The 25,407-nt window shown below is 41.4% G+C and overlaps 3 protein-coding genes across 5 annotated transcripts; 1 reads left to right on the forward strand and 2 right to left on the reverse strand.

Moving 5' to 3' along the window:
* Positions 1 to 392: 392 nt before the first annotated feature.
* LOC112553447 (carboxypeptidase B-like) lies at positions 393 to 22,047 on the forward strand. Of its 2 annotated transcripts, none has more exons than XM_025220665.1 (12): positions 393 to 562; positions 954 to 1,093; positions 3,057 to 3,132; positions 3,458 to 3,585; positions 4,956 to 5,046; positions 5,439 to 5,543; positions 5,879 to 5,995; positions 6,236 to 6,346; positions 7,087 to 7,186; positions 7,856 to 8,061; positions 21,118 to 21,199; positions 21,482 to 22,047. In XM_025220665.1, exons 2-12 carry the CDS (start codon positions 978 to 980, stop codon positions 21,844 to 21,846), a joined length of 1,497 nt encoding a protein of 498 aa, XP_025076450.1. In that variant the 5' UTR covers positions 393 to 562; positions 954 to 977; the 3' UTR covers positions 21,847 to 22,047. The 2 variants fall into 2 exon arrangements, with proteins under 2 accessions (XP_025076450.1, XP_025076451.1); XM_025220666.1 differs by lacking the exons at positions 21,118 to 21,199; positions 21,482 to 22,047 and adding exons at positions 8,381 to 8,462; positions 8,724 to 10,464 and having other exon boundaries at positions 396 to 562.
* On the reverse strand, positions 11,208 to 20,839 carry LOC112553443 (inter-alpha-trypsin inhibitor heavy chain H3-like). 2 transcript variants are annotated; one of them, XM_025220660.1, is made up of 17 exons: positions 20,757 to 20,839; positions 20,115 to 20,367; positions 19,834 to 19,985; positions 18,499 to 18,609; positions 17,944 to 18,191; positions 17,308 to 17,456; positions 16,776 to 16,901; positions 16,387 to 16,549; positions 15,539 to 15,762; positions 14,995 to 15,309; positions 14,424 to 14,642; positions 13,983 to 14,112; positions 13,227 to 13,493; positions 12,650 to 12,736; positions 12,311 to 12,421; positions 11,700 to 12,008; positions 11,208 to 11,394 (listed from the first exon to the last, which is right to left on the reverse strand). In XM_025220660.1, the coding sequence occupies exons 1-17, from the start codon at positions 20,822 to 20,824 to the stop codon at positions 11,255 to 11,257; spliced, it is 3,072 nt and encodes a 1,023-aa protein (XP_025076445.1). In that variant the 5' UTR covers positions 20,825 to 20,839; the 3' UTR covers positions 11,208 to 11,254. The 2 variants fall into 2 exon arrangements, with proteins under 2 accessions (XP_025076445.1, XP_025076446.1); XM_025220661.1 differs by lacking the exons at positions 11,208 to 11,394; positions 11,700 to 12,008; positions 12,311 to 12,421 and adding an exon at positions 12,535 to 12,587 and having other exon boundaries at positions 12,620 to 12,736.
* A 398-nt stretch (positions 22,048 to 22,445) lies between the features above and the next one.
* LOC112553450 lies at positions 22,446 to 25,137 on the reverse strand. Its single transcript, XM_025220670.1, has 4 exons — positions 23,961 to 25,137; positions 23,612 to 23,771; positions 23,101 to 23,217; positions 22,446 to 22,552 (listed from the first exon to the last, which is right to left on the reverse strand). The coding sequence occupies exons 1-4, from the start codon at positions 23,961 to 23,963 to the stop codon at positions 22,479 to 22,481; spliced, it is 354 nt and encodes a 117-aa protein (XP_025076455.1). The 5' UTR covers positions 23,964 to 25,137; the 3' UTR covers positions 22,446 to 22,478.
* Positions 25,138 to 25,407: the final 270 nt, after the last annotated feature.

Below are 25,407 nucleotides of genomic sequence, written 5' to 3' on the forward strand. Positions count from 1 at the left end.
TCAGAAAGATTGAACTCAGCGTATATTATTTATAATGAATTAAATTTCATTGCTGAAGTTTTCAATTCTGTTATGGCCTGGGATGTTGCTTGATGTCATGTCCTGATGTTACTGACAGCAGACACAAAAGATCCCGACAAAGATTAATAACGATGTAGTGTGTAGTACTAATCTCACGTGTAAAATCCTTATTATGGTACCGTCATTTCTGTGATTATTATTTCACACCATGTGCGGCTGAAACTTCTCGAATGCAAGGCCAGGGCTCGATATTCAGTCGTATCTAAAAATCACTTCCTTTCTAAGCAGCGCCTCGACTGGGCTGTCGTCAACAGAACTTCCCCTTGCGTTCCTGTCGTAGGCGAGATAAAACCTTAAACCTCTTTAAAACTTAACCGTCATGCACTTCGTGGCGAAGCCAAGTCATCACAAAATGTGTTCGAAACTTCAGACTCACACAGTGTCCTAAAATGGCGGACGTGTGACATCTGGAAATTTTAATGTGCGACGACTTTCTTGTTAAAGCTCCGGAGGGGCTTCTCGTGATTTCATCACGGTTAAGGTTTGTGCCATTGGTATTAATAATAATAATAATGATGATGATGATGATGATGATAAAAATACATGTTAATGTCTAAGAAATGAAGGGATTCCGCTTCATATTGTGAAATGGATCGAGGAGGAGGAGGAGGAGGTCTTGAAGACCAGTCGTCATATTTTATAAACTGGGATTGAAACTTTTTTGCTATGCACAAACATGTCTTCTGTCACAGCCACAGTCTTCCCCTCCCGACCTTTCTTGACCTTTCTCGACAACACAGATCATTAGCAGTGTGTCGAAACTCTCTTTTCGAAGCGTTGTCCTCTTTGTAAAGAATGGCACGTGCAGGCTCTCGTTAGCGCTCGTCTAAAGTCCTCGCCACATGTTGACGCGGTGTCGCCATGTTGTACAGGCCAAGCCCCGTGCACACGGCCCGATGGAGCGTCAGGTGAAGCTGCTGATGCTGTGTGGTCTGACGCTGCTGCTGACGACAGGCGTGCGCTGCAGAACTGCCGCGCGACGATCGGACGAAGGCATTCCTAGCTACGTGGGGTACTTCATTTTTTTTTCTCTCTTCGAGTAAAATTTTCATTTCTACCTTCTTCCTTTAACAGGATGCCTTTAACTTTTTTAAAGCTTTGTCCACGTGTTATTTTAAAGAAATATAGAAAATGGCAACGATTATTTCTCTTTTTAAAAACTTTGTTGTTGTTTTGTCGAGTTTAAGTATCTCTCTGTCATGCACACTGCGGACAAACACATTAGCAAAAAGTTTATAAAATCAGCAACGGCCAGCTGGACAGAAAACCCCCAAAAGTCGAGCAACCAGATTTCACTAAAATTGAACATTTTACGATGTTATCAAAATTAATCCACCAACACAATCTTCGTATAATAGTCGTGATCTTGCAGTCTTCATGAGGGTGGATGGGAGTGGGTGCTAAGGGGCTGATGGGGTGGGGGTAACAGGAGGACTGCAAAGTAGGATCGGGTTGACCTAACTCCTGGATACGGGAGCTGACTAGTAATCTAAACAATCATTTCCAATTGCCCTTCATACTTTTCATACCAAAACAAATTCACCCATTTCCCACAGTCTCTCTATCCGGTTTTAATGCATAAACCTCTTAGGGTAAAACTTTTACAGAAAAAAAGGATGAGTGGTAGGGGTAGGGGTAAAAATGACCTTTTCTGGCTTAGAAAACTCAAGTATAGAGTCGAATTTAAATTGCCTAAACTCCGAAAAAAAATGAACGACCGTTCCTTCACAGCTTTTGTCCGTTTCCACGCTCTCACCTGTTTCAAAAGCCTGCGGGTGTTGAAAGAAAGACACAAAGACATACATCTCCGTTTCCTACAACCAACACGACCTGGCCACTTACTACGCCGCTAGCACGGAGCCGGGTAGTCCATCTACATAATGCATTCTCACAATGAGGCTGCTATGCAAATTCATTCACCTAATCAGCGGCAAACAGAAGATCCGTTGTGAAAGAGGACTGTTCATTTAAGATCCTGAGGATCAGTACTCTCGTCACGGATAGCTTGCTCGGGCAAACAGTCAGCCTCGCATTCCTGCTCGATGTCAGAGGGACGAAGTGTTTGGTCAAGAGAAGGGATGTAGTTGTGAAAGTTTCTTCGGGAAAATTCGGGTAGGGGAAGGTGAGGTTGTCTGAGATAAAGGTAGTAATGATTTTGTCCCTCACTGAAATAATGGATTGTCGAGAGGTGTCGGCTCTACCATGTGGCAAATCCTTAACAAGACACCTTCACCCACCCTACCCCTCACACACACACACAAACACGCACGCACGTGCAGTCAAACAAATACACAGTCACAAATGCTAACATTTGTAAACTTTAGAAACAGCTCAACACAGTTCTAAGAATAAAAAAGACTGAACCCTGTTTTACATGGACAGTAGGGCTTTAAACGGTATACGAGGAATTTCTTTCAAGGATGCGGGGCAGGCTCATTGTGCTCTGTCAACAAAGTGATGACAAGGGACGAGTCTAGCAATCAGCACGGCTGGTTGTTATCACTAGTGGTACAGGAGATGGGAACAGATTGCAGGAGGAACAGCGAGGCTTTAATTGTTTGTCCCAGTGATGTAGGACATCATCACTTTATGTCTTCCTCGTTTTACATCAGCGAACATCAACACACACACGTCCACTGCGATGGTCTTTGTTTGAGATGAACTCACTGTCGTAGGCAGTGCATGTGAATCTACACTCACTGCCATTCTTATTATTCAAAGTCTGTCTATCGTTAAACATTATGTCTAAGGTATTTCTAGAGTACAAAGCAAGAGAAGAATTTCTAGCCTGTTGTTTACACTAAGTGAAGACTTTTTTTTTAAAACATTTGTGCAAGAGATCTTTGGAAACATTCTTAAGATGACCAGTTTAATGATAAAAGCGACTTTAAAATCCTCTCGATCTCAGGTTAATTTTTGAAAAAAAACTATAATGCTTATAAATGAATTAATAAATATCCTTTGTGTCTCCGCAGGTACAAAGTTCTAAGGGTCACCTCACGTAGCAGGGAGGCGCTCAGCAGAACACTCAGACATTTCGAAAAGCAGCAGGTGGGTGCAAACACACCTGTCCCCAGGTTTACAGATTTTACATTATAGACAGTCCTTTCATCTTTCAGATACCAGACTCCCATGGAGCTGTTGCAGTAATGTCTCAGTCAAAGAACTATTTCAAATTTTAAAGCTTTTGCGTAGGACAATAATTTCGTGTTAATGTGATAATTCGGTGACTGTAGACATGTTTTTAAAAAAATGTCGTGTAAAAGATGTTCAGTGTGCTGTGAAATAGTTGTACATGTAGAAAATGAATATATTGAAATGTTGAAAATGAAATACACCGATTAGCAGTATTTTCAGAGACTGATCATATTCACAGGGAGATGTCTGGTCCCACCTACCCTACTCAGCGAGTGTTATGTTTCCCCGAGAACAAGTGGAGGAAGCTATCAGAATAGCCAAGAAGGAAGGACTAGGAATTTCTGTCATCTTAGATGATGTTCAAAGGTACCTGCTATTGTTCATTCTTTAAACTCAATTTCTTCTTTCTTTATCTAATCACTTACCAAACAAAATAATTTTTGGAAGGCTTCCATTTAGTCTTCATGAAACTGAATGAGGCATGCATACAAGTGCATATATAAGTTAAAATATTAGTTTTATGTCTCTTGAGCGACTTGTTATTCTCGTTTGAAATTTAAGTATTATCTGGAGCTGTGTGTGTCCTATTTTAGTCCATTTTATGTGGTTCTTGGGTGGAGGTGAAGGTAAAAAAGACACGTGAGACATTGCTCGGTGCCCGGCACAATTAATTTCTTGCTTTTCGCTAATTCCAAGAGGAATATCAAAGCACACAGCCTGATTTGCAATGAAACAAATGTAAGCTCAACCAGGGAACAGGGCGCGCAGCTTCCGGTGTCAACTCCGCCACAGACGCCCACAGAATGAAAATAGAATATCGTCGTTAAGTGCAAATGTTTGGTTTCGACACTTCACCAGATCCCACAGTACATTTGAGTTTGCCTGCACAAATCCTTCCATAAATACACACGAGAAATGGGACTCTGAGGACTTACCTCCAGCTCTTATATTACAGAATTTGCAGTTAATTGTGCACGTGCCGGCCGCCGCTTGCGCATGCGTGGAAATAAGTTTGCCGCATTCAGAATGTTAATTCGAGCTTGGACGTTGGAAAAGGGACAAGGCAAGGAGAGCATAGAGATTTAAGTATGCTTCTTGGATCGTGTTGAACTTTAAAAAAATCTCCATTTGAGTTTCTTGACACAGTCTTTGAGCCTCTAATAAACTTTTATTCAGGTTCGAGTTAATCTTTTTCATGCGTACTTTTGTATGCACTTCAAATAGGTCGAACTTGGTACTTAAACATTTTCTTTAAAATCAGGAAATGAGCAAATAGCAAAGGGTACACGATTGTAATGGAGAATTACACAATTAAAAAGCTTGAAAGTTAAGATCATGAATGAGAGGTAAGAGCAGGAAGGAAGACCGAGGAAAGGCATGACAAATAAATTGAAAGATTAAAACAACCATGAGCATTCCTGTGCTTGTGCTTTTGCAGTTAAGCCGAAGGTTACATAGTGCTTATATAAAAATAAAATCCAGTCACAATGCACTCCACCTTTTCAATTTTTTTAACAGTCACATCATAGCGAAGGTCGCTTAGAGTATAATAATACGGCGAAGCCTGTGCATCCCACCTTCCGACACACACTCAAGGTTTGAGGTTTAGGGTTTAAGATCAGTAATATTCACAAAATAATCATTTAGTATATGAATGGGTGTCAATCAGTCAATCTTTAATAAACAGTTAGCACAAAGCTACCCGATGATTCTATGCTTAACCCATGTGATTCCAGATACCTGGATGCAAACCACAGAAAGCGACATGAACGCAGAAAAAGAGCCGCAACAGTGGATGTAACTAACAGCTACTTAGGACTGGATGAGGTCAGCATGATACAAAAACACGAAAACCTGAAATATAATTTATTTGTGGGGAACAATATTAATAAGTTTTGTTATGTACATCCCCTTTAAATGGTTGTAAAGCGCTTGAAGCAAGATGTAGAGAGCTGTGCGTGTGTGTGCGTGCGTGTGTGCGTGTGCGTGCGTGTGTGTGTGTGTGTGTTGCCAAGCTATCAACGAGTCTAATACGCACCACACGAGAGCGAGTGCAGTAGCAGGGGAACGAGGAGTTGTGGGGACGACGAAAATTATTGAGTTGAAAAGGTCGGTAACTGGGGTTAGGTAACAGATGGTCGTATAGAATAGTTACCTCCCTTGGAAAACTATTATTTGGGCAAAAATGACGATGACGACGATGATGGCTCGTTTGACAGATCAACGCATTCCTGCAAAACGTGACCAGAAGTGCGTCAGCTGCTGACGTCATCTCTTCCACCATCGGTCTGTCCTTCGAAGGGCGAAACACACCTGTGATCGAGGTGAGCGAACTTGTTGTTGTGCACCTGTTGAGATAGAGGTCAGCGCGCATGTGTCTCACAGATACAATTCTTTCTTCCATTTTTTTTCCTTTCCTTCTTCCTGTTCAGAAGGCTGAGATCATCGCCGAGAAAGGACAGAACGTGTGAGGGTACTAGATGTGGTCAGGTTAAAGGTCAGCTGTCAGTCCTTTCACCAAACAAGTCGGTCAGGCGCCATGATGCTGGAGGGGGAGGGGGAGAATGTTGGGTGAAGGCTGACTTGTTAATAACCTTTTGGCGCCACATCCATGAATAAAAAAAAGTTTTTCTTAATCTTTATTTCTTTGTAAAAACAGATTAGGGAGCGAAACACGAAGAGCTCAGGGACACAGAAAAAAGCGATTATAATCGACGCTGGGATACACGCGCGTGAGTGGATCGCTCCGGCCCTCGCTCTGAACATCATCAACAAGGTGCGTTCCTGTTCACATCTCCATAGTTAACTTTGCTCCGTACTTTGAGGGATAAAACAAATATGAATTAAAATGATGAACTGAATGCATAATCCCACCACACTGTGCTATTCTGTTGTTATTCTTATCATATAGTAGCAACATATTATATAGTAATATTCATTGTTCATGGGAATGTGCTCTTATTGGTTTGGCTTTTTTGTTGGTTTTAAAAAAAATTTTGGTTGGTTTTTCTGTCAGCTTGCTTTCAACCCTGACAACGACCCAGACGTGCTCGATCTTCTAAAGAAGTTTGACTGGATTATCGCCCCTGTTGTAAACCCTGATGGATACGAATATTCTAGAACAAACGTGAGTAATGCTGAGGGTCGCGATGCGTGCGAAGGAGGGATTAGGGAGGAAGAGCAGGGGTGGGGTGGAAGAAAGAGAGAAATTTGCAGGGTTGTCCATGGGACATATTTTTCTATCCCGTCCCATCCCATCCCATGGCAATTTATGCCTGTCCCATCCCGTCCCATCCCACGGGATGTTTCCCATGGGATTCCCATGGTATTAACAATCCTATGGACAACACTGAAAACTACTTTTCGGCTTTTGTTCTATAATTCCTGCCACTTCATTCCTGCTACATACAATAGATGATTCAGAGGAAAGATTTAAATCCTTGATGAATGAAATAACAGTAAATTTATTTTGCAATATCAAGTATCGACTACCATGGGAAATACAAATGTGTGCTGTCCCATCCCATCCCATCCCATGGGACGTTTCCCATGGGATTCCCATGGGATTCCCATTCCTATGGACAACACTGGAAATTTGAGATACACAAATTTTTAAAAGACTTATAGTAAAGGTATAGTAAAGGCTGTAATGGAGGTGATAAGGCTGGAGCGTGCTGTGTGACGTCAGCGAGGGACAGGAAGTGTCGGCCATTGTTAGGATTTGACCTCAACTGAACTCAACTCCTGAAGTGTTTCGGTAATATTGTGATATTTATTATTTATGTTTTATTCATACTTATACTGATATTACCTTTCGTTAAATGATGAAAAAAACAAAAATATTGTTTCTATTTTCGACTTTGGCAGAGTGGGGCACGCCTCTGGCGGAAGACAAGAACGAGTCAGTACAGTGAGTCGTGTAAGGGAGTGGACGCCAACAGAAATTTTGGTTTTGGCTGGGATCCAGGTTAGTTCCTCTACCTTCTGTCTGGCAGGGACAGTATTCTCAATCTTATTTTGAACGAGGGCTCTCAGTGGGAGCTGGACTAGATTCTGTAACCAGTGTTTTTCATGTTTTTATTTTTTTAACCAGCTTTTATTGTGATTTTTATATATATGTAGTTACGGCGGAATGACATTAGCAAAACAATTATAATTTCCACGTTAATGATAACGACCGAAAATACAGGAGTCTGCTGCTTTTTTTTCCATCTCTGATCTTGTTTCTCATGATATTTATAAAAGTCTAATCACATTAGATATAAAATAATCGCGAAAAAGGTTCATGTAGTTGAAAAGACCATTTTTTAAATAGATAGCTTTCAACTCAATGGTAAGACACAACCATCAATGTCATAAGTCTTTCCAGTCAAATAAAGAAAAGCAAGGGATTGGAGGGGTGGCCAAGGGCAAGCCTTCCCGTCTGCAGCAAAGATTTCGTAAGAAGAACTCTCCCTGACTTCTCGCGAGTTTTGTCACAAAGTTTTGCTTTAAATCGCTCATTCATCGTCGCCCGACTTAAATCACATGTTTTGCTGCACACGGTGGGACTAGTTCTCAGGCCATGTCTTACATCAGATTTACTCAGACTGTCTCTCCATGACTGTCTCCGTCTCTTACTGTCACGTGACATCAGATGTAGGTGGCAGCAGGGAGCCGTGCAGTGACGTCTTCTCCGGCAACATCGCTTTCTCGGAACCGGAAGCTCGCAACATGCGCGACTGGTTGCAGCGGAACAAAGGTCGAGCAGCCGCCTACCTGACGCTGCACAGCTACGGGCAGTACGTCCTCTACCCTTACGGCACATGCGACAACAGAGTGGCAGACAACAAGGACATCTTGGTGAGTTCCTTGTCCCAGCGGTCTTCATGCCACGACATTAAAGGGGCAATAACTCTTGTTCTTAAAGTGCAGAAAATGCAATCTGTACAAGTTTGGTTTCATTCTTTGCTAATAAACATGTTAAACAAATACAAATTTCAACAAATAAAAATGTGTGGGGAACGGGTTGTCCTGCAGGAAACCTTTCTCTCTGCACTCAGATCATTGCCAGTACCAGTTAGGATTCTCCTTCGTGTTTGTTTACTCTTGTGTTTGTGCTTTAAAAATCGTGGAAACTGTACATGCTGAGCATGAGGTATTTTTCTGTCCTGTATTTCAGGAAGACCTTGGAAAGACATTCGCGAACGCTCTGGGACAGAAAGGAAGACGCTATTCCGTTGGAAACTCTTGTCAAGTACTTTGTAAGTTGGGTGTGCTCATCACGTGACTGGCACTTGAATGACACGTGCGATATTGATTGTGAGAGAGAAAAAGTGGAGTGGGAGGAGAGAGGTAGACAGAGAAACGTACAGATTAATGCACGGACACAGCCTGACGACGGGGTAAGGGAAAGGTGATGATAAAGATGATGAAAGTCAGATTGCTCTCTTCTACGTTCTATACTATCCATTTCAGAATATGATGCGGAATACCTTTATGTCTTTCTTATTTATTTATTTCAGACCCTGCTGCTGGTGGGTCCGACGACTACGCAAAGGGCTCTCTCGGCATCCCCGTGGCATACACCATCGAGCTGTCTCCTGGAGAGAAAAATTTCTTCTTTGGTTTCGATCTTCCCGAGTCTGAGATCGCTAGTACCGTAGCCGACACGTGGTTCGGTCTCAAGCTGATGGTTCAGAGACTGTACCAGTTGTATTCGGGGTCGAACAGTGCTGGGTCCCAAACGCCCAGGACAGGGTCCAGTGCCCAGTCAGCCAGCCAGACCCAGCTCGTACCAGTGGTCATCAACGGCATCACTTACTACTTCAACTCCTCAGATCCCAACACCCAGCAATGGCTGACAGCTTACAGATCACTGTCAGGGTAGGCAGCGACTGGACTCGGGACACGGGGTGTGTGTGGTGTGCCTAGTCATGCGGGCCAGGATCAGATGTCTCTGGGTGTAAAGTCCAAAGAAGCGCCGAAGGACAGAGGGGAGGGGTATCAGGTACACCCTAAAGGTCATGTAAGCTCTTATAAGCAAGGAGATAAATAAATAGTCATACAATAGACATTACTGTCCCCAACACTGCTGCAGTGTCTTATAAACCAAACACCAATAACACCTTAATCAACTCTTTGTTGGCCTGCAATTTGGTGTGTAAATGCATATTATTTATATATATATATTATAAACATGAGTATAGTGGATTGACTAGTCTGCTTGCTCGTCTTTTCTACAGATTTATGACCTTCTCCATCTTTATTGTTTGGTTTCCTGATTCCTAATTGTATCTTCTACATTAGTCTTTTATTAGACTTGTCTGCATAGTTGTTTCTCCTTCTGTCCTTCGTATTCTGTCCATGTCATCTACTTGTCTTAAACCACAACAGCATGCTCCTTCGTAAGCGTGACTATGCAATATATAAATCATTATTTACTATTAAGCGTAGCAGACGCTCATCAGCAGCAATTCTATCTATGTACGAGATTAAGCCACGTGATCCAGATGACCAACCAGAAAGCTTAACTAGGGTCCCTATATAATAACTTCCCTCAGGGGGAAAAAAAAAAAATTCGCGAATGTGTACATCGAAATATACTAGATATTATGGAATGAGTTTGCTGAAGATAACCATCAATTAAAACACGTCTTTCACAACGAAAGCTCCATGTAGTTCTGTAGTTAAGTCGCCTCAGAAATGGGCCAAGAGGGAGGGAACTACAGAGAGAGGGGACACAACTTCAAGGAGGCATTGTGTTGTCTCAGGAAGACCACATAGCAGTGATGTCTCGTCTTGCAACCAAATCACTCACTACACTTTCAAGTATGGATTCAATCTGCTTTGTTCAACATTTTGCATTGCGCATGACATTTCGTGTTTGACCGTTTCAAGTATATTTAATTTAATCCATTTCCTTGATTCCATTAAATGCACAAGATTCGGACTTAATCGCTCCATGCATGCAACAGACCCGTTCGATTCGAAATAGATTATGTTCAAACAAAGACAATCAGAAGGAACAACTTTTAAAAAGTATTTTAAGTCATAAAATGAGAAAACATATACATACATTAACGTACTGTATGTGCAAATGAAACATTCCGAGATCATCAAAGTGTAAACCATCTTTTTTTCCCATGGATCCTTATTATCTAAATCTGCACTGCCTTCTTTATGTTGACATGGTAGATAGTTTAACTGTAAAATAGGGGCTTGCCCTTAAGCATGTCTGAACATGTTATTCGTGACCTAAAAAAATTAAACTGTACGTGCGATGGAAATAATCACAAAAAGATATATTTAGATACCAAACACTTATGCTTAGTAAAAACATAAATGCAAGTTTTTCACAAAGGTGATCATAGTATAACAACTTTGTATGAAATCGAAGTTCCAGAACGTGTAGGTGTTAAAGAACACGAAGGACATATTCTATTCGGACCGACACTGGTCAAGCACACCATACCCTGATGTGAATTCTATACATCTTAAATCCACCAACAGCTTCTAACTAGAGATTAGTAGAATTATACAAGGAGAGGTGAGAAGTTCTGGCACGAGGGGCTTCGGCACGTGATGCGAAGATTCAACATTGAAGAGGGTCTCGTTCATGTCATCGAAGCGCTTTTCAAGGTGCTGTAGAAGTAGTCTCCCTCTAGCTGCTATATGAAGCCCTATGCTGTACACAATACTGTCAACACCTACTGAAGTAGGCTAATACCTTTAAGGATGACTACCAAACTTAGGAACTGGTAGTGTCTACCAACTACCAAGTCTCTGGGTTGAGCAAGAAGAGGGACAACCTCTTAGGCGTTATGTACATACAAACAATGTCTACAAACAGATAACTGCCATCATAGACATAGTAGATCCTCGGTAAAAGGAGGATAATTTGATTGTTTTCTTCCACTTATTTTTTTTCCTTGACAATCCAGATTATATCCAATGTTTTGATGGTCAGTGTTCCTGGCTTTATCTTGCTCATTAGGCACCTTCTGGAGACAGGGGGATGGGAGTAAGTAAGAAAGTGTTCCCAGAATGCAGTTTGCTAAATGCGATAACGCTTCGTGAGCTCTCTGTCTCCAAGACGACGAGAATTGTGATTCGTGGTCTTGAAGAGTTTTGCACATTGCCGGGCGACTTTGCCATTCTTCTTGGACTTTTGGTCGTTACCAACCATTGCGTCACCTGTGTATACACACACACACACACACACGAGTGTACAAGTATACATGACAATAAATAATTTCAATGTATTATAATTTTTAACTCATTAAAATAGCAAGGATAACAATAAAAGATAAATATTTGCTCTTCATAACAATAGTAAGTAAAAGACTTATGTTCGATACCTTACCTTACCAAAATGTCTGTAAATGTGTAAATATCGCCGCAGTCACCCCGCATTCACTCAGCTCTCTGTTCCATTCTTCAAGCTCACTACATTTTCTTTCTCTGTCCTCTATCTTCTGAGTTCTCATTCATGCACTCACCTAGCACACCACCATAGAGTCTCCTCGCGTGCGCAAGATTACTGGTGGAGCGAACTTTGACCGCCAGGAACGTGGTCGAGCATTTAGTCTTCGCGACCAAGACTATGACATGAAAGGCGCCGACTTCAAGGTCCAAAGTGTTCGGCGCCTTCGACAGGTCGTTGAAAAGAGTTGAGCTACCAGAAGGGTCATGGAGGACATCGAGATTTCCATCATCGTTCACAGAGATGTTTACATTCTCTGCCCCTCGATAAATGGCAAGAAAACTCATCTGCTTGTCCTTCTGACCCGTCACTATTCTGAAATTCTCTGAAAATAAAAAAAACCTTACTATGAACATTTTTATCAATAAAATTATTAAAGGAAATCGTTTAGGTAAAAGACTTTGATTTACATTTTGTTACTTTAAAAAATCCTGAATGACATCTTACCAAAGTGACAAGAGACAACCAAGCAAGGGACCTAATTCATTACTGTGTTTAATAATAATGGAAAGGTTAGTGAAAACATTTTCTATTAGGAAACGCTGTCTATATAACGGACAATTATATATATAACGACACTGTCTGTAACAGGTAGAAAGGAACTTTTATAATGTGAGCAAGAGCAACCTGTGGTATATTCGAACAAAGTGTAGTTAATGTCAGCCTTTGGATGCAGTTCAAAGCAGATTTTGGGGTCAGAGGAGGAATCACTCAGCAGGGCAGCTTGCAAGATGACTCCTGGAAACAAACGAAAAACGCACTGACCACAACCAACAACTTAAATAAAATATTAAATATTTCTAATATGTATGTCACAAATAATAACGACGAAGATGACAACAATCGGATTTGTAAAGCGCATGTCCTCATGTTGACACGATGATATATATGTGGAACACATCCTCATAAAGATAATAACTTGGTGAATGTTAGGCTGCACCAACGAGGGAAAAAGGAACAACTCACTGCTATTGCTTTTGCAGAGCTTCTTTCCAACCTTCTTTTCACTCTTTGGTCCTCGACGGCCCTTCTTCGGCATTCCTCGCCTCCCCACTTGGAACAGAATCAAAGACCATGTTCACCAGGAATGCTAGGAAGATTTCAAATTCTGTTTTATTTCTTTCTTCTCTTCGTTGCTTGCCCTTTCCGTTGACACAACCATTTCCTTTAGAGCCAAATGAGTAGGGGGTAGGGAAGGTGAACTCACCCAGATTTGTGGAACAGTGTCTTTACCCAATAATTTTAAAAATGCACGTTGCTATTCCTTTAAATTATTCGTGAATCTTTCGCTCCACAGAAAGCGAGATGCGCTTCAAGAAAAGATTATTTACTTTGACCTCTTGTTTAATGACATATTCTGAATTTTTGTTCAAACAGAATACTTTTTTTTACTAAAGCTTAATTTTTGCTTCATATAAAAATGTCAAGCGAATATATTCGTGTGATGCATACCCGTATTTCTGAATAACTAGTATGGCGAGTAACTGAGTGAATAGTATACCGTCCATGTGGTTTTGATCTTGGAATACAAAGTCTGGTGTACCTGTTCCCGCTGGTCCAAAGAAATGCATTTCAGGTAACACTGGTGCGTTGCTTGCTACGAGAGGTTCGTCTGGTGAAGCACCCATGTAGTTTCGATTAAAGGAAAAATATCCCTCTGGTTCCGTTTCTGGCATGAAATTCCTTACAGGATCCATTAGTGAGAGTCTTGCAGCGAGAGGTCCGCCTGGTGCAGCGACCCTTTGTGGAGCTAGACGAAGTGGACTCATGGACTTATGATGCTGCCTCGCGCTGGACGTCCTCAATAAACCTGTAGACCGCAGAGTAAAGCATGATCCAAACAAGGTCTTTTAACAAACTCTTGTTTGCTTATCTATATTTATAATAAATCTAAGAGTTGAATCATAAGAAATTTCACTCACACACGCATACAAACACACATGCACACATACAGGCGTGCACGCACGTGTAGCTATGGATGCAGTAAACGCGGTGTCTCAGAGTATGAGGATTAGTATGACTTCTGTGAATTATAACGCGTGAATACCACTGTGCTATTTAACATTAAACCCATCAGTAATGAGCAATTAGATCCTCTGTTAATTAATAATTTTAATAGCTGGTAATGAAGAATCCTATTCACTACACTTAAATAGTTACATAAAAATTTCTTGTTATCCTTAAAGTCTTCATTTTCTCGTTTACTGACACATGAATTTAAAATTAGGATATTTCATGGAAACAGTATCTAAAGTGTCGTTTCTTTTTGCTAGCATCTCTCTTTATTGTATGCACATACCTGGAAAGTCGGCATTTCTCTCGTCGGTGTCTGCAAAGGACGCAGCACTCGGCGCGTTGTCGTCGGCTTTCTTGTCAGCATCCTCGGGCCTCGTTACAACCATTGAGGTAAGCGGAGTCACAAAGTGATACTGCAATAAGTGTTTATATTGCAATATACATCTTGGCATTGACACTAAACAACATTATTTCCATTTTTGTGAAAAACAAACGGTGCAAGTGTTTTACAATTTCAACCTAAATAACAAGACTGGATGTGAACATTCACACACACTCAAGTGATTTTCACATTCATCATCAGAGAGCTGTGATCATCTAGAACAATTAATTTCATAGAACAAATAAATTATGTGATCATAGAATAATTAAATTTTCTTCATTACAAAGGTAGCATAGTAAAACTGAAAGTCAAGTTGAAGGGTCGAGTCCAAGAGCCACTGACCTGGAGAGACAGTGCCAGTATTTTGGTGTCTAACTCTTTCACGAGGGTCTCGTTTGTCTTGAAGGCCTCCTTCTGCTGCAGCAGCTGCTTGATGGTCAGATACGCCCACGACCGCTCCGTCATGGCTGCCAGGTCGCGCGGCACGCTCCAGAAACGGTTCTCTCCTATAGGGTTCAACGTCAGCTGGGTGACGAGGCTTTCGTCGAGAACGAGGTTGACCTAGTCAGGAAGCAAAGATGTTTAACCATGTGTGTAGCTTATTATAAACAAACCAAAAGACTTTTAATCTATTTTTACAAGCAAATGAAAGAAAGAAGACAATAGAAATATTATCGAATTATGGGATCAGAATTGTCATGAATCCTGAAAATAGGAGAGAAAATATAATTATTAGAGGTAATCAACAAGAGGGACACCAAAACGAAAAAGAGGGAAATAAATCTGTTATCTCCTAAGACAGCGTGATAGCCAATCATCGGCAAACAATATGGTTACAAAATTTTCCTGTAAAAGTCTAAGGTCAAAGAGGGACATTCGTTAACTGGGATAGCCGAGTTGATGAATGTCTTACCTGACCTGTTGCACCTTGACCCGACACTGTCAGGGTCAGGCCCATGGCCTGACTGAGGTCAATGGCAGTGGGGTTCTCTATGCGGCCAGCCACGACGGCGTCCGCTTGGCCGAACATGGTGGGGAACACGCAGGTGGTGAGGGACGAGTTGTCGATGCGCACGAGGCTGTTGTCGGTGTTGCCGCTGTCGTAGTAAGTGATGGTCATATCACGGAGGATCACGGTGGAGATTTCTGTGTACAGGCCGGTCACCTGCAAGGCTGCGTCCGCGGCGGGATACACCTTGCGTGCGAAACCATTGTTTTTGGCGGACACCTGCACCGGTTGACCCAAGTCCCAAAGTCGCCATTTAGAATAAAAGTGTATATCAGCAGAAATTTGTCATTTTCTCTCTCACATGTGTGTATGTGTGTGATGAGTGTGTTAGTATGCATGGGACGAATGTACACAAATCCTTAGACTGGCTTAGACCAATGCACACATGTGTGCTACATCGTATCAATATCAATATCACTATCAATATCAATATCACCTGCCGACTCACCTGCTTCATGAGCTCGTAGTCAGCACTGCTTCCGAATGCCAGGCAGTAAACGTTCGCCACGCCATCGTTGTCGGATGTGACATCATTAATGATCTGGTTGGACGAGGTCTCGCCCGAGGTGGCCTGCCCGTCTGTCAGGAAGAAGAGGACTGGCACGCGATTCTCGGCGCGCGCTTCCTTCAGTAACCTCAGACCCCGCATGAACGCTGCGTGTATGTTGGTCGCTGAAGACAGGGACATTCCACTGATATCAAACCTTTCTTTCACAAGAAATAACACATCTGTTACAAAGATTAAACAAAAAAATCCCCCGCACTCATATCCCCTCTCCCGCTCTCTAACCCCCACCCTAGACACCTCTTCCTACGATTCTTCCTCCGTCCATCGTTTTTAGATAATAAATATTAAAAACAATTTTATTGTGGTACTTAGCGTTGTGCCCACGTTAACAGAATTCTTGTAAAAAAAGCCTTATAACTGTCTTCTCAGATGTGAAAAACAATTATTTAAATTTGTCTATTGAATTATGGGCTGACAAGTTGGCTTTGTCGTGAGTGGTCAGTTGCAGAACTCTAAGGGTGGATTGTTGTGATATCATAAGGGTCAAAGGGCGCGCAGTTTGCATATTTGCACATTTGCATATTTGCCTCAAATAGCAAGACAGATTGACATCACATCGCTTTCACTCTTCATTATCTCTGATTTTAATCTTTTTTTTTTATTATACAACTTCAACATTAGCACATTCCACATCCGAGACCAAAAAAACAAAACAAAACAAAAACCAACAACAAAATAAAAACACAAACAAACAAACAAAAAACCATAAGAAGATAAGAGAAGCTCACATCCATCTTCCCGGATATTATTCACATACTGGACAGCCTTGTTGATGTTGGTCTTGCTTGCCTCCACTAAGCCGTCCTGCCAATTCTCTACTTCACCGTTAAAGATGATAATGTTAAGCCTGTCGATCTCTCGGACGTCGCGAAGAATATTTGTCATCGCATCCTGGATGAGAAATTATAATGGACAATTACAATTCACTATTTTCTTCCGTAGTTTGTCTCCTGGGATGATCTACAGAAAACAAATTTGTTGAAACACAACAGTAGCAGTAAATAAATAGCGGTGATTAAAAAAATCTTCATACTAGAAAAAGTCGCATTGCTACCACAATCAGGAAACATGGATATTGCATCTTCATTCAACTGAGTCATTCCAGCTGTGAGCTTACTTTGAGTTGCTCTATGGGTCGCCCACTCATCGAGCCACTGCGGTCAAGGACGAACACAATGTCAAGGGGCAAGGGAGCCAGGTCACTAGGCGGCACGAAGAAGTGGACAAAGTATCCGTCGACAACCTGTACATAATCAACACAAGTTATTGCAAACAATCATGTCAGAAGTCAGAAGGGAATTCTAAAGAAAAACGCACATTTTCAGTTTTTTGAACGAAATACAAACGTTATGGTCCTTTTCGCGATTTTGCTATCGTATTTTCAAAACAAAACAAACAACATAAACTGTCAATGTAAAACTTCTGCCTAAATGTGTGTGTCTTCTTCCTCCATGTACGATGCCATCTGAAGAGTTTGATTGTCCTGGACAATACGCGGACTTCAGTCATTCATTTTGTCAGCGATTTGCGTGTTGTTATCAACTGACAATCATTGGATGACTCAGTATAGACAAACACGTTGTCAAACACAGATACTTCACATATTTACTTACATACTTTGTCGAGATGCCACTCCATGATACACTCACCAGCAGTTCACCTGTGTTGGCCGAAGCTACGTCATACTGGACAACGAACCACCCAGAACCAGTGTTTTTCAGCTCGCTCTGTGTCGGGTGGAACACGACGTGGGCAGCAGTCGGGGTAGGCTGACTGATTTTGGTCAGGGCATTTTGGCCTGAAAAAGAATTTTAAAAAGTTTATTAAACGAATTAATGTTTTTAGTTTGTTCTACTATCCATTTCTGAAACATTTTTAGAAACTGTATTTTCTTGTGATATATTATTTATTTATATAGCTAAGCGGAGGAATACATCGACGGACAAACAAACAGACGCAGAGACATAAGGTAAGATATTATATGAACAGATATGTGTATGCAAACAATTTAATCTTGATAGTCCTAGTTCACTTAAAATTACTCATCCTATTTAAATATCACATAAATGAACCCATGTTCCACAAGTCCTGTGTTATATGCCTCCTACAGAACTTCAATTTAAATTATCAGACTGCTGCAGACACATGCGATTCACTTAGCACCGCTGTTTGTTCACGAGAGCCATACAAGGAATCTACTGACAAAAAAAAAAACAACATATTTACAAATAATCTGCTTACGTATATCCACCCACACACTCCACCCATACTTATCCAACTATTACCTTCACTGACTGCGTTGCTCAGAATGTCCTTGCGGAGTTGCGGAGTCCGGACATGCTTTATCTCGGTGAGTTCTTGGACATAGACCTCAATGCTGAAGTCCTTGGCTCCCGAGTTGGGATTCACGTGCACCAAATGCTCGTAAGAACCAAAGCGCCTGCGCAGAAGCTCTTGATACAGGAGAGTAAAGGTCACATTACCTCCAGCCCGGATGTTGATGGACACATCGAACCTGTTGGTGTGACGAGTGCTGCGCAACAAATGTAAAGAAACGGATTACAAACCACTCCTTACATGGAAAAGTTAGAAATTCGGCAGAACTTTCTTGTAGTTTAACGGAAGTGCGTCATATAATAATAAATTATATGTCAAAAATTCTCTCGCACAATTCTGTGATTTCCCGTAAAACGATTTCAGACCTAAATCCCCATGACAACCGAACCCCCTTTTATCTGCAAGTCTAAGAGAAGAAACAACCTCAGCTACACGACAATCAACTGTCTTAGAAAATCAACTGCTAATGAATTCACAACCACAGTGTTAATTAGTATAACCACCTCTCTTCCACCAGACCCCCAGTGTGTCCTTTCGTAAGCGCCGTCAGGTACTGTTCTCGGGCTTGTCCCTTCTCCTTCACCTGTCCCGGGTACTCCTTACCTTCGATTGTCCTACAACAAGCAAAATCCAGGTGTTACTTTTCTTTGGCAAACTTTATATCATTAGCAAAAAGTGTCTGGTGCATGCTGTGTGAAAGCTTGGGCTTCTGATGATGATGGTGGTGGTGGATAGCAATGACTACGACGACAATGATGATGATGTTATCGCTATGTATAGTGTTTCATCATATTCGAGAAAGGACATGCCCAAAGATGAACATACAGTTGCTCTCAAGCCTCAACGTTCATCCCGAAAAGTCCATTAGTACCATAATCTGAAAACTCTCTTTCATGGCTAATTCTGATCAAGAGCCGGAGAGAAAACCCCAGCCGTCCCCAAACTCGATGGCAGACGTACGTTGTCACGTGATAAATGGTATCATGCATGACACCAAAAGGAGGCCTTTACGGCAACAGTCTCTTTGCTCATGCCGGTGTTTATGTGTTTGTGAGTAAGAGGGCCAACCAGCAGAACAAGGAATGTTACAACAACAAAGCTGCCTCTCCCATGCACGCGGTCTGTAGAGGTTTGGAGGTTCAGTGAGCCTGGTTCCTACTCCAGAATAGATGCGCACTCTAGGCACGACCTGCTTTCCACCCGAAAACAAGATGCGAACCCCTTATCTCCCCTTGCTGTTGATACTGGAGACTGGGTGCTTCATCACCCACTTCACGGCCATTCACAAGTTCACGCACACTCACTGCTCGTGTGTCGGGGTGTGGGGGGTGGGAGGTGAGTGGGGTGCAGACAGGAAGGAAGGAAGGCCTGGCAGCGGTACACAGTCGTAACTACATCTTCCTGCTACAAGCAGAAACTACTCCGCGAACAACACGCTATAGCGATCGACAGAAATAACACAGCCTGATAGTAAAAAAGGGAGAGAGTGAAACAAATAAATCTTTGTTTACAAAAGTAAAAGAAGCAAAGTCTAGCCCTGTGAGCAGCTTGAAAAGGCTTTCAACAAAAACAGCGACAATGATGATGATGATTGATGACTTTTGAATAAAATCTCGCAATAAATACTGAAACAATTTTAGAAGGGTTAACGACTTACTAACATAGGCTGTTAAGAGACTGCATGACATATTGAAGCCGGGAAAACCATAAACCCAAACCCCTAAACCAAACCTCAATCTTACCCAAGCCTTGTCCCTAACCCTAACCCAATCACTGACCCTGTGTAAAAAGTCTCACCCCGTCGTAAGCCCTCCTTAAACCTGTACCTAAATACCCACATAGAAAAGTTGGTGATAAAAGCTCCCTTGGGCAGAGTGAAGTCAAACATCAGTTCGTGTGGCGAAGACTTGTCGTTGCTCATGACACACTCGACCTCCGTTGTGGCAAAGCGGAATCGAACATCCGACCTGATGGCCAGCTTGTGAACGGTCTACAGAAAAATGTGGACACACACACACAGCTAGTTATTCTTCTCTGCTCCTCACGAGACTAGACAATACTTCATTTGATCATGACTTCATCCTGTATGTCCTTCATTTACAAACTTGCAAGTACTTACCTGAGACGATGCCGGTTGGTACTGACACAGCAACACTAGCAGAGCACAGACCCAACGTGCAAAGGGCGCCATGACTCGAGACTGGACCAGGCGTCCAGTGGGAAGGGATGTGGATCCACACACTACACCAGCCACCTTCTCAATTCTCCTTATATTACCGAGGTTGAGAGTAGCTTCCCTCACAGTCTGGGTTGCAGTAGCATCCTGGTTTACACGGTGTAGCTCGTGAAAGGTCGCTTGTTTACTTTCCGTCCTGAAAGGAAATGCTCAACGCTTTCAGATGCGCAGATAAAGTTTTGAAAAAGAAACCTTTATTTCGCAACTGCCTCCGTCAGCCACAACTACAACCTTATCTCCAGATGTGGAAGAAATATTTTTGTAAAAAGCCAAAGGAGATTTTAACGACCAGTCTTTGCATATAAAAAGAAAATGTCAATACGCTACGCATATATTCTCGATAGAGAAAATAAAATGTTTTTAAAATACTGAGTGGTTAAATTAGACTTGTTTATCGGGGTGGGGGGGGGGAACATAATATTTTCAAAACATCGGGTCGTTAACCTAATTATAGCCCCGAGAATAGTATTCTCTGGATGTTTTCAAAGTGTAACTAAGCTGTGCATTAAACCAGAGATTCCCAACCTTTTTTCTTGACTGTACTCCAAAAGGGTGAAAGTATGTCTGCGGGTACCCCTCGCGCGTATATTCATTAAAGGGGCAATAACTCTTGTTCTTAAAGTGCAGAAAATGCAATCTGTACAAGTTTGGTTTCATTCTTTGCTAATAATCATGTTAAGCAAATAAAACTTCCAAAAAATAAAAATGTGTGGGGATCGGATTGCCCTGCAAGAAACATTTTTCTCTGTACTCAGATCATTGCCGGTAACAGTTAGGATTCTCATTTGTGTTTATTTGTTTACTCTTGTGTTTGTGCTTTCAAAGTCGATGAAACTGTACAGGTTATGATGCTGAGCATGAGGTATTTTTCTGTCCTGTATTTCAGGAAGACCTTGGAAAGACATTCGCAAACGCTCTGGGACAGAAAGGAAGACGCTATTCCGTTGGAAACTCTTGTCAACTCCTGTGTAAGTTGCGTGTGCTCATCACGTGACTGGCACTTGAATGACTCGTGCGATATTGATTGTGAGAGAGAAAAAGTGGAGTGGGAGGAGAGAGGTAGACAGAGAAACGTACAGATTAATGCACGGACACAAGCTCGCGTACGTACGAACAGAGAAACCTGACAACGGGGTAAGGGAAAGGTGATGATAAAGATGATGAAAGTCAGATTGCTCGCTTCTACGTTCTATACGAACCATTTCAGACTAAGAAGCGGAATACCTTTATGTCTTTCTTATTTATTTCAGACCCTGCTGCCGGTGGGTCCGACGACTACGCAAAGGGCTCTCTCGGCATCCCCGTGGCATACACCATCGAGCTGTCTCCTGGAGAGAAAAACTTCTTCTTTGGTTTCGATCTTCCCGAGTCTGAGATCGCTAGTACCGTAGGCGACACGTGGTTCGGTCTCAAGCTGATGGTTCAGAGACTGTACCAGGTGTATTCGGGGTCGAAAAGTGCTGGGTCCCAAACGGTCAGGACAGGGTCCAGTGCCCAGTCAGCCAGCCAGACCCAGCTCGTACCAGTGGTCATCAACGGCATCACTTACTACTTCAACTCCTCAGATCCCAACACCCAGCAATGGCTGACAGCTTACAGATCACTTTCAGGGTAGGCAGCGACTGGACTCGGGACACGGGATGTGAGGTGTGCCTAGTCATGCGGGCCAGGATCAGATGTCTCTGGGTGTAAAAGGCCAAAGATCGAGCCTGCAAAATATCATCGGCCCCAACTCGGCCCTACTTGGGCTTAAGATGTGCCCTACTTGGTGCAACCACTGATCGGGCCACAGTGGGTTTTGCAAATGGTGGCCAAGTAAGCCCGACTTGGGTATCCCATCAAAAGACCACCACTTAACTACCTAAATACCACCAACAGGTGGTCTACCTACCACTTAACCATCCTTTCACCACCAAATTCCCACCCTTTCACCACCTTAATACCACCAACAGGTGGTCTGCCCACCACTAAACCACCCTTTCACCACCAAAAGGTGGTCTGCCCACCACTAAACCACCCTTTCACCACCAAAAGGTGGTCTGCCCACCACTAAACCACCCTTTCACCACCAAAATCCCACCCTTTCACCACCTTAATACCACCAACAGGTGGTCTGCCCACCACTTAACCACTTTCTCACCACCAAAACCATCAGTCCTTCACACAGCATCATATCAATCTCTGCCACACTTAGAACACCAATACCAAGAAGCAAATGACAATTCAAAATGATTTATTTTTCTAAATCTAACTTTTACTTCCTCCCTGTATTGGTTCCCTAACTGATGCCCCACCAGACAGCCTGCTAGGGGAGCCAGAATCTGAAAAACAAATTGCCGACAGAAATAAATTGCTACGTTGAGCAATCAGAGGAATAATGTTACTAAACTCATGCGATGAACTTAATATCATTTTTTTCTTGATGTGCTGTTACTGACAGATTCACTAGTGATGCTCTATGATGAATTTCTTACTTTAAGCACATGAAAATTCTCATAATTATATTTAGATATTAACATCATAAGTTCAAGGTCAATGACCAAATGTTTAAGGCCAGACACCTGCCGAAAAGAAAATGGCATAGTGTGAATGTCAGCTATTTCACCCTTGAATGGAGTTCAAAAAATGGTTTTACTGCAATTGTCACGGTATCAGTTGCCATGTAAATAATCCAAAAACCGAGAAAAGAAAGTGAAAGCTTAGTAACTTAGTTTTATCTAAGCCTTTCATGTAATTTACCTGTTGAATGGAAAATATAACCATCTTTTAATGTGTTACTACATATAACTTTAACATAACTAATAAATTTTTTTGTCACTTGGATACTCCACAAACTTTTTTTTAAAAAGTGTCAGTTATGACCACTTACCAGTAGTTGAAATAAAGCGCCGATGTCGGCCTCCATCCCTGTCCCTTATAAACCATTTACGTGCCACGTTATTTATTTCCAATTCTGTTCCTTGTGGAAACACTCTCCTGACTGCATCTGTAATTTGAGAGAGAAAACAAAACATTTTATAAAAAGAAAACAACCGTCAAAAGCTGTATTATCTGATAGATGATAAATTTTTTAAAAATCCAACAGAAACTATAACGTCTCTCTACCTTGCTGGGGTAAAAACATCACTGTATGTCTCAAAAATTCAGCAAACTACTGTGATTGTGAAGTAGTTTAGAGAAAATTCTCTCACTTTTTATGTTATTGCATGTTTACTACCTATACTTTGTACACTTTATTACCAATAAAAATTCCTATTTCTTTTTCCCATTTCATTATCTATATACCTTTACAGTGGCACTGATAAAGTGTGAAACAATTTTTAATATTAAATGTTCACATCCTGGAAATATTTTCTACAAACACAGTAAAGCAAACTCACCCATCATTACTCCTCGTACTCTCAGTGCGAGGAATCCTTTCTTCCCCTTGACTCCCGTAAAATTATACTGAAGTGCAAGGGGAGTTGAGAATATTCTTCTCAATATGCTCCGTACCAGAGCTGGAACATTTTCCCCCCCAATGCAGGAGAGATACTTCATCTGAAAAGTAAATAAAATGCTACAATACTGATGTATGTAACCACAAGCTCATGTTAATGCATGCTGTCAAGACACTGTTATGACAGAATTAAGACACACTTAAATGATAGTTATGCAGCACTCTTGAAAAAAGCAGTAATATCTCTATCAAAAAACCCTACAGAAAATAGCTGCTGCTGCAAGACTTACCATTCTCCTTCTCTCATCTGCCGATCCTCCAGATTTTCCTCCACCTTTTACAGCTCTGCCTCTGTTTTTAGAAGAAACGAAAAATCTTCAGATGCTGCTGCTTCTCCCAAGTGTTGGTTCTCATTGAAATTTAGTCTGAGCAGTAGCTGGTTCATCATTTCTTGTAACTTTTGCTGCCCCGCCTTAACTTCTTCTAGAATTTGGAAAAATCGCTGATGTGTTCTGTCTGCACTCAAAATAAAAACAATAACAATATAAAATATAACCTGTGCATGTGGGGTTTTGTAGACAAAGACAAAACCTTCACAAAAAAGCATTACCTTTTGACTTGTCACAATTCAGCTTTTCGATGATAAATTTTGTACATGCTATTCTCTTAAATTACATTCTAAAGAACTTAAATTAATTAAATATCTTACCTATAGAATCATTTCCATGGACTGGTACAGCAGGCTCTGCAAGTAAAAATGTTTAAATTTCATCATGTTGCCACACATGATTAGTGATTTACAACTTTCTGTCACATGACAAAGGTTTCAACCACTGTTACAATGCAAGATAAAATCATAAAGCATAAATATGTAAAAGTAACGCATAAAACCACACAAACCTTGACTTGTCCTAGATGCAGCTTAATTGATGCTGCCCTTTGTCCAATATGACAAAGCCATCTTAAAGTTTTTCTAATGTAAGGAATAAGACTAAAAAACTAAAAGATTAAATAAAATTGTTGGTTATTTTAAACAACAAAAAGTATTTTCACTATAAGCAACAACGCACAAATTCAATGGTATGTGATAGCGTCACAAATTAAAATACTCATCAAATAGATATATGTCCGAAATTTTTAAGACGATAAATTCGTGAATCCTTAAAACTAATTGCATAAAGTGAATTAAAAGAGTAGAAAAAATACGTCCTCAAGTTTGCTCCAATTCAACAGTTTCCTAAGCTTGTCACAAAAAAACTGCTACACATCACAAAGCAAGCAACTCATGCAGTAACCAAGTTTTGTGCAAGCCTGCCACGCAGTAAAGTACTAATCAGGGCTCACTAAATAATAAAATCTCCAGAAATTCATTTAAAATAATTTTCCTCACATTAAATAATACTTGTATTAAATTAAGCTTAACAAATTATTTTAACTACTGTAAGCAATTTTTTTAAGCAAAAACGAACCTACCAGGACAGAGATCAAAAGATAAAGGCAGATACGTTGCGCCGTCTTCAAGGCGAGACAGCACGTTGGCGTCACGTGACGCTAGGGTCCCTCTATAACTTCCCGTTGGGAAAAAAAAATTCGCGAATGTGTACATCGAAATATACTAGATATTATGGAATGAGTTTGCTGAAGATAACCATCAATTAAAACACGTCTTTTACAACGAAACCTCCATGTAGTTCTGTAGTTAAGTCGCCTCAGAAATGGGCCAAGAGGGAGGTAACT

This window comes from Pomacea canaliculata, linkage group LG12 (genome assembly GCF_003073045.1).
Source record: "Pomacea canaliculata isolate SZHN2017 linkage group LG12, ASM307304v1, whole genome shotgun sequence".
Taxonomy (NCBI): domain Eukaryota; kingdom Metazoa; phylum Mollusca; class Gastropoda; order Architaenioglossa; family Ampullariidae; genus Pomacea; species Pomacea canaliculata.

What these genes read in the sequence shown, in the direction of transcription:
- LOC112553450 (XM_025220670.1), bottom strand. An exon ending in AGTACGAGGAGTAATGATGG is followed by an intron (nt 23,218 to 23,611) that starts GTGAGTTTGCTT and finishes CTCAAATTACAG; the next exon opens with ATGCAGTCAGGAGAGTGTTT. An exon ending in GCGCTTTATTTCAACTACTG is followed by an intron (nt 22,553 to 23,100) that starts GTAAGTGGTCAT and finishes TTTGTTTTTCAG; the next exon opens with ATTCTGGCTCCCCTAGCAGG.
- LOC112553443 (XM_025220660.1), bottom strand. Translation starts at nt 20,824, where the DNA reads ATGAATATACGCGCGAGGGGTACCCGCAGACATACTTTCACCCTTTTG. An exon ending in GAGTACAGTCAAGAAAAAAG is followed by an intron (nt 20,368 to 20,756) that starts GTTGGGAATCTC and finishes ATTTCCTTTCAG; the next exon opens with GACGGAAAGTAAACAAGCGA. An exon ending in GCTCTGCAAAAGCAATAGCA is followed by an intron (nt 12,422 to 12,649) that starts GTGAGTTGTTCC and finishes GTTTGTTTCCAG; the next exon opens with GAGTCATCTTGCAAGCTGCC.
- LOC112553447 (XM_025220665.1), top strand. Translation starts at nt 978, where the DNA reads ATGGAGCGTCAGGTGAAGCTGCTGATGCTGTGTGGTCTGACGCTGCTG. An exon ending in GAAACACACCTGTGATCGAG is followed by an intron (nt 5,544 to 5,878) that starts GTGAGCGAACTT and finishes TTGTAAAAACAG; the next exon opens with ATTAGGGAGCGAAACACGAA. An exon ending in CAGACAACAAGGACATCTTG is followed by an intron (nt 8,062 to 21,117) that starts GTGAGTTCCTTG and finishes CCTGTATTTCAG; the next exon opens with GAAGACCTTGGAAAGACATT.